Source organism: Daphnia pulex, chromosome 11, assembly GCF_021134715.1.
Source record: "Daphnia pulex isolate KAP4 chromosome 11, ASM2113471v1".
NCBI classification, from domain to species: Eukaryota; Metazoa; Arthropoda; class Branchiopoda; order Diplostraca; family Daphniidae; genus Daphnia; species Daphnia pulex.
Genome location: NC_060027.1, coordinates 5,360,745 through 5,372,798, shown reverse-complemented (window position 1 = coordinate 5,372,798; position 12,054 = coordinate 5,360,745). Strand labels below are relative to the sequence as shown.

Sequence of the window (12,054 nt, the reverse complement as noted above, 5' to 3'; positions counted from 1 at the left end):
GGTCCGCTCACTGATTTGAACAACGCGCTGATTTATCAAAAATCGGTTAACTGAAACGAATCCGATTATGAATCAGCTAGAGGCGCTAGAGGGTACTGGTAGGCATAACGTTATTGCCTTCATGCGACTCTAGCGTAAGAGAACGGAAAAGTCGGAAACCAATCCGTTCTACGGCCCTCAAAAAATCCGTTTTTTAACGACACGGAATCGGATCAGTATCAGTTCACTGGTGAAGACTGTGTTGCCTACGTTGCATGAGTTACAAATTACTCGTGTGAGTGACGTATTATTGATTGTCAGTTGTCGGCCTTGTCGCTTGTCAGAGACTTGGGCAGTTGGCACTTAGCTTCTGTATCTATTTCAGCTATTTCATTGTTCTTTCATCTTCTGAATTCATGTACTGTACATGAAAGGCTTATTTGTTTGACTGTTTCTGTATAGCCTTTGCAATGGGTAATGCTGACACAAAACTCAACTTCCGTAAAGCTGTTGTTCAACTTACATCAAAAACACAGGTCAGAATTCAAAAGATTTAAAAATCTGTTTTTTCTTTAACGTTTCGATATTAATTTATGAAAATGAAGCCCATTGATCCTTCGGATAACACTTTCTGGTCCCAGTTTTGGTCAGAGAGCATCACAAATATCCAAGATGTTTTTACATTAATTCCTGCTACAGAAATACGTGTTCTAAGAGAAGAATGTCCATCAAATTTAGCAACATTATGCTACAAAGCTGTTGAAAGACTAGTAAGTGCTGCAGACTCATCGTGTGCTACTCAGCAAGAACATAGTACTGGTAAAGTAATCTTTAAATGCAAGTTTTCCGCATTTATTTTCATATGACTTTATTTTCTATCCTAGTTATCAACTGTGTTCGCATACTCACAAGACTGCTTCCTTACATCTTCGAAGATCCTGACTGGCGTAGTTTTTTCTGGTCTAGTTTACCCAGTAGCTCTAAGCAACAGTTCAAAGATGATGGTGAAAATCCAGAGGGCCATGCAGAAGAATCTGTTCCCCTTGCCCAATCTTTACTAAATGCACTTTGTGATCTTCTCTTTTGCCCAGATTTCACAGTTTATTCTAGTAAAAAATTTGGACCTGTAAGTTATATCCATTATATAAAATTTAGGTTTCTTTTCTGTAACTTGAATTTATCCTGTAGGACAAACATGAAGATCTCCATTCAATAGATAGCTGTGAATTTATATGGGAAGCTGGTGTTGGGTTTGCCCATGCTGCTCCACATGATCCACGCCTTGATAATAATAGAAATGAGATTTTGAAGCTTCTGTTGACTTGTTTTAGTCAAGCAATGTATCATCCACCTGGGAGTAAGTAGTTTTTCTGTTATTTTTATACATTTCAAATTACATTTTAAAATCGATGTTTTAGGTGAAAGTGAGGCTCCTAACAAATGGGTCCAACATTTCACATCACCGGAGAATCGCCATGCATTGCCCTTATTTACTTCACTTTTGAATGTCCTCTGTGCATATGACCCCGTTGGACTCGGTTTACCATATAATCATTTACTGTTCACCGACAGTCGTGAACCTTTGGTAGAGACAGCTTTACAACTCCTAATTGTTACTCTTGATTGGGATTCATCTGCTCAATGCTCGCAATTGAATACTATTGACGAGGTATAAATCAGTTTTAAGTTATTTGTAACATTCAGTTTAAGTACATTTGTTGCTTTAATTTATTGGTGCAGCAGAGCGGAATGATCCACGAAAATTTGTTCATCAATTATTTGTCGCGCATTCACCGAGAAGAAGACTTTGCTTTCATGCTTCATGGATTCACTCGTCTCCTAAAAAATCCTTTGATACAAACATACCTGCCTAATTCTAATAAGAAAGTTCAGAATCACCAAGAATTACTTGTGTTTTTCTGGAAGGTGTGCGATTTTAACAAGGTAATTATCCTGTCTTCTCAAATTCTTTCAGACTATGCGTTTTTCAATTAATTGTTTTCATAACAGAAATTCCTGTACTATGTCCTAAAATCGAGTGACGTACTCGATGTATTAGTTCCTATTCTATTTCATCTCAATGATTCTCGTGCTGATCAGTGTAAGTCGCTATACCTAGACGGCTGAAGAAATAATATGATAATCCGATATTTAATTTTTTGCTTAGCTCGCGTTGGACTAATGCACATTGGAGTTTTTATCCTTCTTCTGTTGAGTGGTGAACGAAATTTTGGAGTTCGTCTGAATAAGCCATATACGGCGACCGTCCCCATGGACATTCCAGTATTCACAGGTGGTTATTTACATATTATTGATTCCAAAACAATTTTGTTATTCTAATGAATTTTAGGTACGCATGCCGATTTGCTGGTGGTTGTATTCCACAAGATAATCACTACAGGACATCAACGTCTTCAGCCATTGTTTGATTGTCTACTGACAATTCTCGTAAATGGTAAGTTCTACTTCGTTTCGTTATCTTTTGCCAACTCAGCTAAAGTCTTGTCCAACTGAGATTTCCATGGTCTTGGAGGAGGACATTTGCGGAAATCGTCAAGGCCAAGATCGGCGATGGGTGAGCCATCACCATCGCACCTCGCACCAACCACGATGGATAGTAGTCGTGCGTTTTTTACTAACCAGGCAAGGCTGCAGTCACACGCGATAGGATTGCCCGCCACATAGAATTTTGAACCTTCCAAAATAGCCGAGTCGATTATAGGTCCGTAAATGTTGTCTGTTAGGGATGCGATGTTGTTTAAACTTAGGTCGACAAGATACGGCATATTATCTGTTAGGAGTAAATCCGGTTAGGTTTTGATTTAGTACTTTTTATCTTATGTAATTATAACAAATTGCACCTTCTGAAAAAGCCTGTTCTAGTGAACTTAGTTGATTGGCACGTAAACGTAGCTGCCACCGATCAGAGGAAACGTGAAACGCACCAGGAGCTAAAACTTGCAGATTATTCCAGCGAAGGTCGAGATATTCTAGTGCGCCTAAACGCCGGAATGCTTTAGGAGCAATCGTGTCAATCTTGTTGGAGTAGAGATAAAGTACTCTTAGAGAAGGCGCTTGACCGGCATCTTCAATGTTTGTCAGTTGATTCTCGCCCAAGTTCAGGACCTGTTTTTTTTTTCCCGCACACACACATTGAATCAGTATCACGAATGAGATCTTAAGAATAAATTTATTTTTGTTACCTGCAGTTGAGTGAACGAGTCAAACATGGAAAAATTGACTCTGGTAAGCCGATTTGAACTTAGATCTAGACGTCCAACGATTTGATCGGTTCCTTGAAATGTATTATGGACAAGTTCGGTGATTTCATTGCCTCTCATAAGCATATTTCCAACATAAGCTTGGGCAGTTTGACGAGCCAAAAGTGGTCCAAGAGTCGAGTTACGAACTTCTAGTGCGTCGATCCGCTTACCGAGAAGCAAAGTCTGTGGAGTAAAAAATTTAAATCTTTATCGGAACTGATGCAGATTATAACGAAATATTTGCCACGATTACGTTGAAAATTTTATGCATTTGTTGTGCACTTGTAAGAGCGACACATTCAATCATCAGAGCATTTTCGTCCAGTTCATCACGACAGGTGCATGGTAAAATTTTACCCTCTTGAGGTTTCAATTCGGGAGGGCACACATTTACAGGCGACCGAGATTCATTGGTGATCTGAATTTCCTCTTCCACTTCTTCCTCAGCAACAGCTAGGGTAGTTGGCGGTGTGGTAGTAGTCGTAGTAGTCGTGTGACGTCCCGAACGTCTTCCTCCTCCCCCTCCCCCTTCTTGTTTCACCTCTACCTTCGGTGCAGCAGTGGTAGCCTCGGATTCTTTTTTCCTTTCGCCTTTACGGCGTTTTTGAGAGTCCACCGGGGCGGTAGTCAACAAGATCACCAACAAGGCAGCAGTGATCCAGCGGAAATGCATCTCTATTGAATTTAATCATAAATTTTGTTTACTAATTTATTCTATTTTATTTTCCAGTATCTCCTTATCTAAAGACGCTGTCTATGGTGGCTAGCACCAAACTGCTTCATCTATTGGAAGCATTCAGTACTCCATGGTTTCTGTTTTCAGCCCCCAACAACCATCATCTCGTTTTCTTCCTTCTCGAGATATTTAACAACATAATACAGTATCAGTTTGATGGTAAGTAAATAACGCTGTCTCTGCCTTCACCTTCTCTGCATATTGATCATTTATTCATTGTCAATAGGCAATGCTAATTTAGTTTACACCATCATACGTAAAAGACATGTGTTTCACGCGCTGGCTAGTTTGCCGACTGACTGCGGTACTATTAATCGTTCATTGTCCCGTCGTGGCCGTAAGCAACTCGGTCGTCAACCGTCTGTGGAATCTGTGAAGGAGGCTCCCAGTATGGAGGTATCGTTGGAATTTGGACGCATTTATCGTTTAACGACTCCACATTCATATTGATCATAGATAAATTTTTGTGATAAATATTTAAAAATAATCTGCATTATTTACAGGGTTCTCATCCAGCGTTGCCTGCGCAACCGGGAACACATACTTGCTCTCTCGCTATCATGCCTGGTACTTTTACACGCTATTTATCTTTCTGTTCGTTAAATTACGGTTATTATATCTTCGTCAGGGATTGAAAAAATTACCGAGCAAGAAACGGCCCATCCCTCATTACAGCAACTGAGTCAATTGACTGGTGCCGCTGTTGCAGTCAATGGGGCTTTGGAGAACATTACTGTCAGTCATGAGATAGAAGAGCGCGCTACAGCCCTGGTCCAGGGCGAAGAAGACGACGAAGATAATAGCTCGGAAGTGGCAGACAAAGAATTTGTAGATCAAGGCGCCTTCCATAGTGAGCCTGTCATCGTTGATGTTTCGGGGACGCATATTAAGGTATGTCCGAAAAACGGAACTTTTTTCTATTCTTATTCCCATTTTCAATCCTTTTGCTATATCATTTTAAAAGAACTATATATTCTGGATTTGCTACTTACATCCCTAGTACTATTTTCAATAATTAGTGAACAATACGAAACTACGGAAAGAGCGCCCTACTTGCGTTTTTTTTTTTGTTATTCATGAACAATCTTTCCTAGCATTTTAATGAGACCAAGATATATGAAAACAAATCATTCATTACCTTTAGCGCGCTGATAACTTTCAAATAATTTTTTGAAATCTACACAAAAAACCGCCTGAATAAGGCCAATACCTTAACAGATGGGGCCAATAAGTTCTGACTTCGTTAGCCCTTGACTTGACAACAAGAACTGACAGGCTCTCACTTCCCCATATCCTTGTCAAGCAAAGTTAGAGTACTTTGTTTATCTTATCTTGAAAGAAATAACGGATAAGAAGTCAATAACATTTTAAGATAAGAAAAGTCTGTAGCTTGAGAGCTGTTGAAACTTTCGGCGTCTAAAATGTTAATTTAACAATGTTATATTTTTAAAAGCAACCGCTCTCACCGACAACTTCACACAAATCATCAAGCTCGGAAAGTTCGCAGCATGTCCTACATCACCCTGGCACTGCATCACAAGTTAGTCAATGTTGTAAATTGTGCGATGATTGGTTTGCTAATTAGGTATTTGTTTACTTTGTGTTTTATTTTCAGATGCAGGTGGGTTTGCAGTGGGTACCCAATCCAGACTGGGTACTAAGTTGGAAACAAAAACTACCCCTGCAAACCATTATGCGTCTGCTTCAGGTGTTGGTGCCCCAAGTCGAAAAGATTTGTATAGATAAGTAAGTATTATTATTTTGGCAAGAGTTGAACCGTTATGATTTTAACATTTATTATTTAAGGGGTCTTACTGATGAAAGCGAAATTCTGAAGTTTCTGCAACATGGTACGCTAGTGGGACTTTTACCCGTACCACACCCCATCTTAATTCGAAAATATCAAGCAAACAATGGCACTTCTATGTGGTTCCGTACTTACATGTGGGGAATTATTTATTTAAGGTTCGTATTTCAAATTTTTTTTTTTAAGACAGAAAGTTTCATTATCTGTATCTCACAGGAATGTTGATCCTCCAATTTGGTACGATACAGCCGTTAAATTATTCGAAATCCAGCGAATTTAACTAATGAGAAACTTAATTGCGCTGGATCGTATAACGGAAAATTTACCAATATAAAAGAGCTTTGCTATAACATCAATCAACACATTCTATCTCGCTAATCTAAAAAAAAATCATATTTAAATTGTGCTTATAAATGAAAAGTGAAGTACTGGCAAAATATTCTTGAAACAAAAATACATTTTATTGGTTGGGAAAATGGTCTCTCAAGAGATCTTCTCTACAAGGCTTTTTAACACGAATCATGCACATTCCATTTTCCATGGGATTTGATTTACCTCCGAAAATGACAATCATTATTCCTCGCATAGCGAGCTTATCATAAACATCTGCAATGACATCGTCTAATTTTTTTAAATGCTCATTGCCCTTCTTCTCTTCGTCAGCAACAGACATGTGGACATACAACAGATCCTTATTCATTCTAGACTCTAGAGTAGGAACAATATTCTGCAATTTCGTTTCAGGAACAATCTCTACGGAGTCGGCTTTAACATTACCGAATAATCCTGAATGTAACGGTGTTTTAGGGCGATAGATCTTGTCATATGTTGGCTGTGTTATCAGAACAGTACTTTTGTCGAGACTTTGTACGAAAGTAAAAAATTTCATAAGAAGGACGTCTTGAAGATCCAATTCCGATTCTGACTTGTTTCTGGAATGGAACTTCAAGAAAACGTATAAATGAAACACAGGCATTTCGAAATTTTAAAATAAAAAATAAGAAGACTTACTATTGAGTCGGACATTACGCTCAGTATCTTCTCTTTAGAAGGACCATCCCAGCAACCACCTGAACATGAGTCTCCATACTTCAATCCTTTTCCCATCTTTAATAACACCAGCTCCATGGAAGCAGAAGCATCTTCATTGGGGTCATGACCCATACGATCAAGCGATTGAATGTCACGGTCGCAAAACACTTTCGACAAAAACTGCAGCTTGGACTTCATGTGTCGACAGCCTGTCATATTATAGATAACGGCTGAATCGATAATATATGGATGGAATAACTACACGGGAAGAAAGACAACAATTAAATAAATTCAATATCCTTAATACAAACGCTTTCGCTCCTTTTACTTCTAAAGCTAATAAGTCTCCACGAAGGCAGTGACCAACGAGGATTGCGTCAGGTGGTAAAAGCTTCCTAATATCCTGTTGAACATCACACAATCTTTTTTGGATTCCCCTGAGAAGTGCAGGGGTAATGCCTGACCATTTCGTTGCGTAATCCCTAACAGGCTTCTCAGGAAGAACGTATGCATGGTAGACAGGATCCAAGTTTTCATCCACGATGGCTACACGGGCTAAACCATTCGTACCTAAAAAGAATCATATAATTAGTTAAATAATACTTCGACAAAATCATTCTACGTGTGAATCACCATCAACACATAAACACCATTCGCAATCTATGGCAAACATCGGGGAATTTTCTGTGACTGGTTCATATCTGTCCTTCGTAAAAACAAATTCTTTTGCACGCCCATGTCCCGGAAATGGGTAGTAACCAGTGATCAGTTGCAAGGCATTCAACATTAATTCAGGCTTACTACAACCCTTGGTATGCCCATTCATTTCTGTTTGGTCTTGCTTTTTGCTATCATCTCCCGATGTATCCTTTTCTTGATAACTTTCTTCAGTGAAATCAGTGATGCTGAAGATATGTCCTATTGGGATAAATTATTGCTAAAACATTCATTCATAAACAATTTTGCAATAAGTACCATTATCAAGGGCTTCTTTCAGGGATGTGTATACTAGATATTGATAATTAAACATTATTACTATGGGAAAATTATAAAGAAATAAATTGTGAGCTCAATACACCTTTTGGTATTCTACTCTTTAACATATGGGTGATGGGTGAATAAGCCAACGCAACACTCAAACTAAGTCCAGCATTATTAGAATTGAGCAATTCTACTCCATCCTCAAAAATTCCAAGAGTACGAGGAAACAAATCTTGATTATTTTCAATGTCATTAACAGACACATTTTCAAGAACCAGTACTGCTGTTTGAGAAATCTTTTGCCATTGTGTAAGTAGAAACCACCTAATGAAATGAAGTTTTTAAACAACCAATACTTTATGAAAAACATCAACACTTGCCTATTCAAATGTCGTACTTCTCCTGAAACTGAAAGTAGTATTAGATCCTGAACATCTTTCACTGAAATTGGAATACGTGAATCTTTGGGGGTAGATACACTTGCACTAGTGCCTGATTCAATTATTTTGAATAAAGGGAAAGTCTAAATCCAGATTTAAAAGATTAGGCATGAGATGTAATAATTTTAAAAAAGCAAATACTTTAAAAATTTTTTTTCTTGCTTTCAGTTTATCTTTTAGAGCCTGAAAATCTTCTTCATCTAACCGAGGTTTTTTTTCGGCTGGTTGATCTACCTTCACTGCAAACATTCTTTTTTATTACTTCAGCGTTTCCGACAGTGTGCACGTGTTAGCATCGACTGCTGAAGTGTTATGATGTTTGACAGCCATCAAACAACGTTGTCGGAATGTAGAATTTTATAAAGTTTTTAAGAGGGGAAAATCCGAATGAAAAAATGGTCAATGCATGGTTAATATTTCTTTCATTGTAGATTTTTCTGGTTTATTTGTAATAATCTCTGGTAAATCACTATGTGTATAATTTTATGTTAAGATGTGCATGCATCGCTGTAAGTTGAGGAAGGTAAACGTCATCTGACCGGCGGTGTTGTTGTAATTTTAAGGGCTATTCAAAGGTCTAATACGAACACAATCTTGAGTCTTAAAACCCTGTTTTCTATTGCCTCGATGACTTGCTGCTACTAAAAGTTAAATCACAACCAAAGTTAGAGAAAAATGTCTTGGGTTCAACAATCAAAATTAAGATGGTATGAAACACTTGCAGTGAATGTACTAAAATGTGGAGCCATACCTAAACACATCGCCTTTATCATGGATGGTAATCGAAGATTTGCTAATAAGTGTGGAGTAAAGAAAATAGAAGGGCATTCAAAAGGGTAAACAGCTTGTTATAAATATTTTATGATGTTACTATTTCTGATATTATTATTTTTTTAATTCCAATAGATTTGATAAATTGACTGAAGTGTTGCAGTGGTGTTTGTTATTAGGAATAAAAGAAGTTACTGTGTATGCCTTTAGTATTGAAAATTTCCGACGTTCTCAGGAAGAGGTGGATCAGCTCATGTCTCTTGCAAGGGAAAAGTTCAAACGATTATTGGAAGAAAAGTAATATTCTAAACAGCTTTAGAATTGACTTTGACTGAAAACTATATTATCTCTCTTTTTAACAGGGATAAACTGAATGAGCATGGAATTGGCATTAGGGTAATTGGTAACATGGCTTTACTTCCCACTGATTTACAAAAGCTAGTTGTTGAGTCAATGGAATCCACCAAATTGAACACGAAAGCTATTTTGAATATAGCATTTTCATACACATGTAATTATTTATCATACTAATCCCCTAACAACATTTACATGGTACTGTGAAGCCTTTTTATGACTATGTTTAATTATTTTCTGTGTTTTGTTTGTTTGTTTGTTGTTTCAGCAAGAGAAGAAATGACACATGCTATAAGTGAAGTTGCATGGGGTGTGCAAGAGGATCTTTTGAAAATCGAAGACATTGATGAAGACCTTATTCAAAAATGTCTTTATACTCGTCATTCCCTCCAACCTGATCTCTTAATAAGAAGTTCAGGAGAAGTGAGATTAAGTGATTTTCTTCTCTGGCAAACTACTTGCTGCACCCTGTACTTTACACCCGTCTTATGGCCCGAATTTACAATTTGGGATCTTTCTAAAGCTATACTTCACTACCAAAAAAATTTGCCAACCCTTATGGTAAAGTAACGAATCAGTTATGTGGTAAATCAAAGGTATTAGACTCATTATTTGTTTACTATAGGAGGCTCAGAAGAATTCTTGCATTACAAGACCGCTGCCAAACACAAAGGATACCGAAAGAATCGAACATTTCCTAACAGAAATGGAATTAAAAGAATCACAATTTAGAAATCATATTTTGACACAAGCGACGTAAACCTTTATGACCCATTTATTGTAACCCATCTATGTTAAAATTTATAGAATATAGAGCAAGTGGTGTTAAACAAAAAATAGTAATACATCTGAGACTAAATTTGCGAAAAATTGAGGTTGACGTAATCAGATCCATTCTTTAGGATTTTTCAGTATTTCAGTTAATTTTGCCTCTGGGGTCCCATCCGGTGGTGAGTGCATATATTCCCATTTCTAGCAAATTGCAATTTAGTAAATGAGTTTTCTTGGGTCTTAAGACATGTTTGGTTATAACTCACGGCATATACTGGAAGAGACATCAGAATACTCTCGATACGAGCACCGGGAGTGTAAAGTCCAAATTTGGTTCCACCTGGCACGAACGCAAACGTAATATGAATGTGGGTAAATTTTTTTGTAAAATGTACTTACGGTCATAGACTAAGTTAAACTCGACGTAGCGTCCGCGTCTTAGAAGTTGCCAATCTCGTTCCGCGCTAGTGTAAGGGTCGTTTCTGTGCTTGTTTACTTGAAAGAATGATAATTCGTTGAAATTTCTAATGGAAATCGTTTCAAAATACATATAAAAGTTATAATTTTACCTAAGGGAACATATGACGGTATGACGGACTCGGCGCAAGACTTGACAAACTCGAAGCAATCTTCACTGGATTTTCCATCAAAATCGTCGAAGAAAATACCTCCAACTCCTCGCCTTTCGTTCCGATGGCTGACCATAAAGTAATCGTCGCACCACTTTTTAAATTTTTGATAATAGCCACGATCGTGAGAATCGCATGCCTTTTTAAGCGTAGAGTGGAAATGGCGCACATCTTCCTCGACTAGATAATACGGGGTAAGGTCGGTACCACCACCAAACCACCACTTGTATAAGGAGACCGTTAGCGTGTATAAAAATACCGATTATGCCGTACGACTTTTAAAACATACCATCTTTTCGCCATTTTCTTGGGTAACCTCGAAATACCGATAGTTGAAATGGACAGTGGGTACGTGGGGATTGCTGGGATGAATAACCGAGCTAATTCCGGCAGCGAAAAATGGAAGTTCTTTTCCTACTAAATCTTTTCCGCGAGCCTTCATTTGGCGAACAGCATCGACCGGGAGAACGCCATGAACCACCGATACGTTGACGCCAGCTTTCTCGAAGGTCTTACCATCTTGAATAACGCAAGTAACGCCCCCACCTCCTTCTGATCTCGTCCATCGATCAACGAAAAATTTTTTTGATGGGTCCTCTTCATTTTCAAGCGCGCGACAAAATTCTGCCTGTAATTTCGAAATTTCAAACGTTAAATATTCCTTTCATCCAAAAAGTGAAAACAGTATGTACCTGAATCTTCATGATGAACAATTCCATTTTTACTTTCATATCATCTTTGTCTTTGATGAGAGTCGAACGGGGAGTAACCGGCTCTGCCATAAACTTGGAAGCATCGTACGAGGGATCGACCACGTTCGTATTATTACTGCTAGCTGCAAAGATCGTTGTAAAGGAAGCTGCTCCTAATCCGAGTCCGGCGAATCTAGTTGCCATTTTGGAAAATTAAATAACATCCACGGAAAATTTGAATTAATGATTATTTTTACCTGATCAGCATTCGTCTGTGACGTGCGTGACATGTTACCAGCGTAGATAACGTACGCATCGTACGTAAAGTAACAGCGATTGGTTGAGCCCACTTCATTTTGAACAAACGACTCGAAGGAACGAAGAATTCAGAGTGAGAGTTTTACTGGAAATGTTTGATAAAACTGGTAACTTCAGCTGCCACGAGTCTCTTTTCAAGAGAGATAAGCTTTTTTACCAAAACAAGAGTTATTTGATATACCACGTAGGACTTAGCCCGCTTAGCCCACCCCCACCGCTGTATCTCTTTAGTCACGTCCAACGTATGTAACATTTGAAAAATTTGTATACTTCTATTTAGA

At 38.1% G+C, this 12,054-nt stretch overlaps 5 protein-coding genes across 6 annotated transcripts; 2 read left to right on the top strand and 3 right to left on the bottom strand.

Annotated features, from left to right (window-relative positions):
- Positions 1-115: 115 nt before the first annotated feature.
- Positions 116-6,261, top strand: LOC124207039 (protein HID1-like). Of its 2 annotated transcripts, none has more exons than XM_046604286.1 (17): positions 116-515; positions 585-798; positions 864-1,105; positions 1,168-1,336; positions 1,398-1,648; positions 1,720-1,923; positions 1,990-2,080; positions 2,147-2,272; positions 2,330-2,434; positions 3,973-4,137; positions 4,205-4,374; positions 4,482-4,545; positions 4,607-4,869; positions 5,432-5,518; positions 5,594-5,724; positions 5,785-5,943; positions 6,002-6,261. In XM_046604286.1, the coding sequence occupies exons 1-17, from the start codon at positions 450-452 to the stop codon at positions 6,063-6,065; spliced, it is 2,571 nt and encodes an 856-aa protein (XP_046460242.1). In that variant the 5' UTR covers positions 116-449; the 3' UTR covers positions 6,066-6,261. The 2 variants fall into 2 exon arrangements, with proteins under 2 accessions (XP_046460242.1, XP_046460243.1); XM_046604287.1 differs by having other exon boundaries at positions 255-515; positions 1,723-1,923.
- Positions 2,339-5,271, bottom strand: LOC124207042 (slit homolog 1 protein-like). The gene is made up of 5 exons (XM_046604292.1): positions 5,117-5,271; positions 3,496-3,917; positions 3,183-3,425; positions 2,841-3,105; positions 2,339-2,770 (listed from the first exon to the last, which is right to left on the bottom strand). The coding sequence occupies exons 2-5, from the start codon at positions 3,913-3,915 to the stop codon at positions 2,442-2,444; spliced, it is 1,257 nt and encodes a 418-aa protein (XP_046460248.1). The 5' UTR covers positions 3,916-3,917; positions 5,117-5,271; the 3' UTR covers positions 2,339-2,441.
- On the bottom strand, positions 6,225-8,562 carry LOC124207040 (RNA exonuclease 1-like). The gene is made up of 8 exons (XM_046604289.1): positions 8,380-8,562; positions 8,179-8,321; positions 7,896-8,122; positions 7,793-7,825; positions 7,451-7,735; positions 7,146-7,387; positions 6,797-7,075; positions 6,225-6,728 (listed from the first exon to the last, which is right to left on the bottom strand). Exons 1-8 carry the CDS (start codon positions 8,485-8,487, stop codon positions 6,246-6,248), a joined length of 1,800 nt encoding a protein of 599 aa, XP_046460245.1. The 5' UTR covers positions 8,488-8,562; the 3' UTR covers positions 6,225-6,245.
- Positions 8,563-8,745: 183 nt separating this feature from the next.
- LOC124207044 (dehydrodolichyl diphosphate synthase complex subunit DHDDS-like) lies at positions 8,746-10,233 on the top strand. The gene is made up of 5 exons (XM_046604294.1): positions 8,746-9,074; positions 9,145-9,306; positions 9,372-9,520; positions 9,632-9,924; positions 9,989-10,233. Exons 1-5 carry the CDS (start codon positions 8,914-8,916, stop codon positions 10,121-10,123), a joined length of 900 nt encoding a protein of 299 aa, XP_046460250.1. The 5' UTR covers positions 8,746-8,913; the 3' UTR covers positions 10,124-10,233.
- On the bottom strand, positions 10,121-12,036 carry LOC124207043 (oxygen-dependent coproporphyrinogen-III oxidase-like). The gene is made up of 7 exons (XM_046604293.1): positions 11,713-12,036; positions 11,456-11,648; positions 11,053-11,391; positions 10,704-10,986; positions 10,534-10,629; positions 10,401-10,474; positions 10,121-10,335 (listed from the first exon to the last, which is right to left on the bottom strand). Exons 1-7 carry the CDS (start codon positions 11,808-11,810, stop codon positions 10,249-10,251), a joined length of 1,170 nt encoding a protein of 389 aa, XP_046460249.1. The 5' UTR covers positions 11,811-12,036; the 3' UTR covers positions 10,121-10,248.
- Between the last annotated feature and the right edge of the window lie 18 nt (positions 12,037-12,054).

Bases quoted from the DNA above. Each gene is read 5' to 3' on its own strand.
- LOC124207039 (XM_046604286.1), top strand. From the start codon at position 450: ATGGGTAATGCTGACACAAAACTCAACTTCCGTAAAGCTGTTGTTCAA. The intron at 799-863 runs GTAAAGTAATCT...TTTCTATCCTAG, and splicing joins TCAGCAAGAACATAGTACTG to TTATCAACTGTGTTCGCATA. The intron at 4,870-5,431 runs GTATGTCCGAAA...TATTTTTAAAAG, and splicing joins TTTCGGGGACGCATATTAAG to CAACCGCTCTCACCGACAAC.
- LOC124207042 (XM_046604292.1), bottom strand. From the start codon at position 3,915: ATGCATTTCCGCTGGATCACTGCTGCCTTGTTGGTGATCTTGTTGACT. The intron at 3,106-3,182 runs GTAACAAAAATA...AAAAAAAAACAG, and splicing joins ACTCGTTCACTCAACTGCAG to GTCCTGAACTTGGGCGAGAA. The intron at 2,771-2,840 runs GTGCAATTTGTT...TACTCCTAACAG, and splicing joins AGAACAGGCTTTTTCAGAAG to ATAATATGCCGTATCTTGTC.
- LOC124207040 (XM_046604289.1), bottom strand. From the start codon at position 8,487: ATGTTTGCAGTGAAGGTAGATCAACCAGCCGAAAAAAAACCTCGGTTA. The intron at 7,736-7,792 runs GTACTTATTGCA...TTATCCCAATAG, and splicing joins GAAAGAAGCCCTTGATAATG to GACATATCTTCAGCATCACT. The intron at 7,388-7,450 runs GTGATTCACACG...GATTCTTTTTAG, and splicing joins ATGGTGTTTATGTGTTGATG to GTACGAATGGTTTAGCCCGT.
- LOC124207044 (XM_046604294.1), top strand. From the start codon at position 8,914: ATGTCTTGGGTTCAACAATCAAAATTAAGATGGTATGAAACACTTGCA. The intron at 9,075-9,144 runs GTAAACAGCTTG...TAATTCCAATAG, and splicing joins ATAGAAGGGCATTCAAAAGG to ATTTGATAAATTGACTGAAG. The intron at 9,307-9,371 runs GTAATATTCTAA...TCTTTTTAACAG, and splicing joins AAACGATTATTGGAAGAAAA to GGATAAACTGAATGAGCATG.
- LOC124207043 (XM_046604293.1), bottom strand. From the start codon at position 11,810: ATGAAGTGGGCTCAACCAATCGCTGTTACTTTACGTACGATGCGTACG. The intron at 11,649-11,712 runs GTAAAAATAATC...AATGGCAACTAG, and splicing joins CACAGACGAATGCTGATCAG to ATTCGCCGGACTCGGATTAG. The intron at 10,336-10,400 runs GTGAGTTATAAC...GCAATTTGCTAG, and splicing joins TGTCTCTTCCAGTATATGCC to AAATGGGAATATATGCACTC.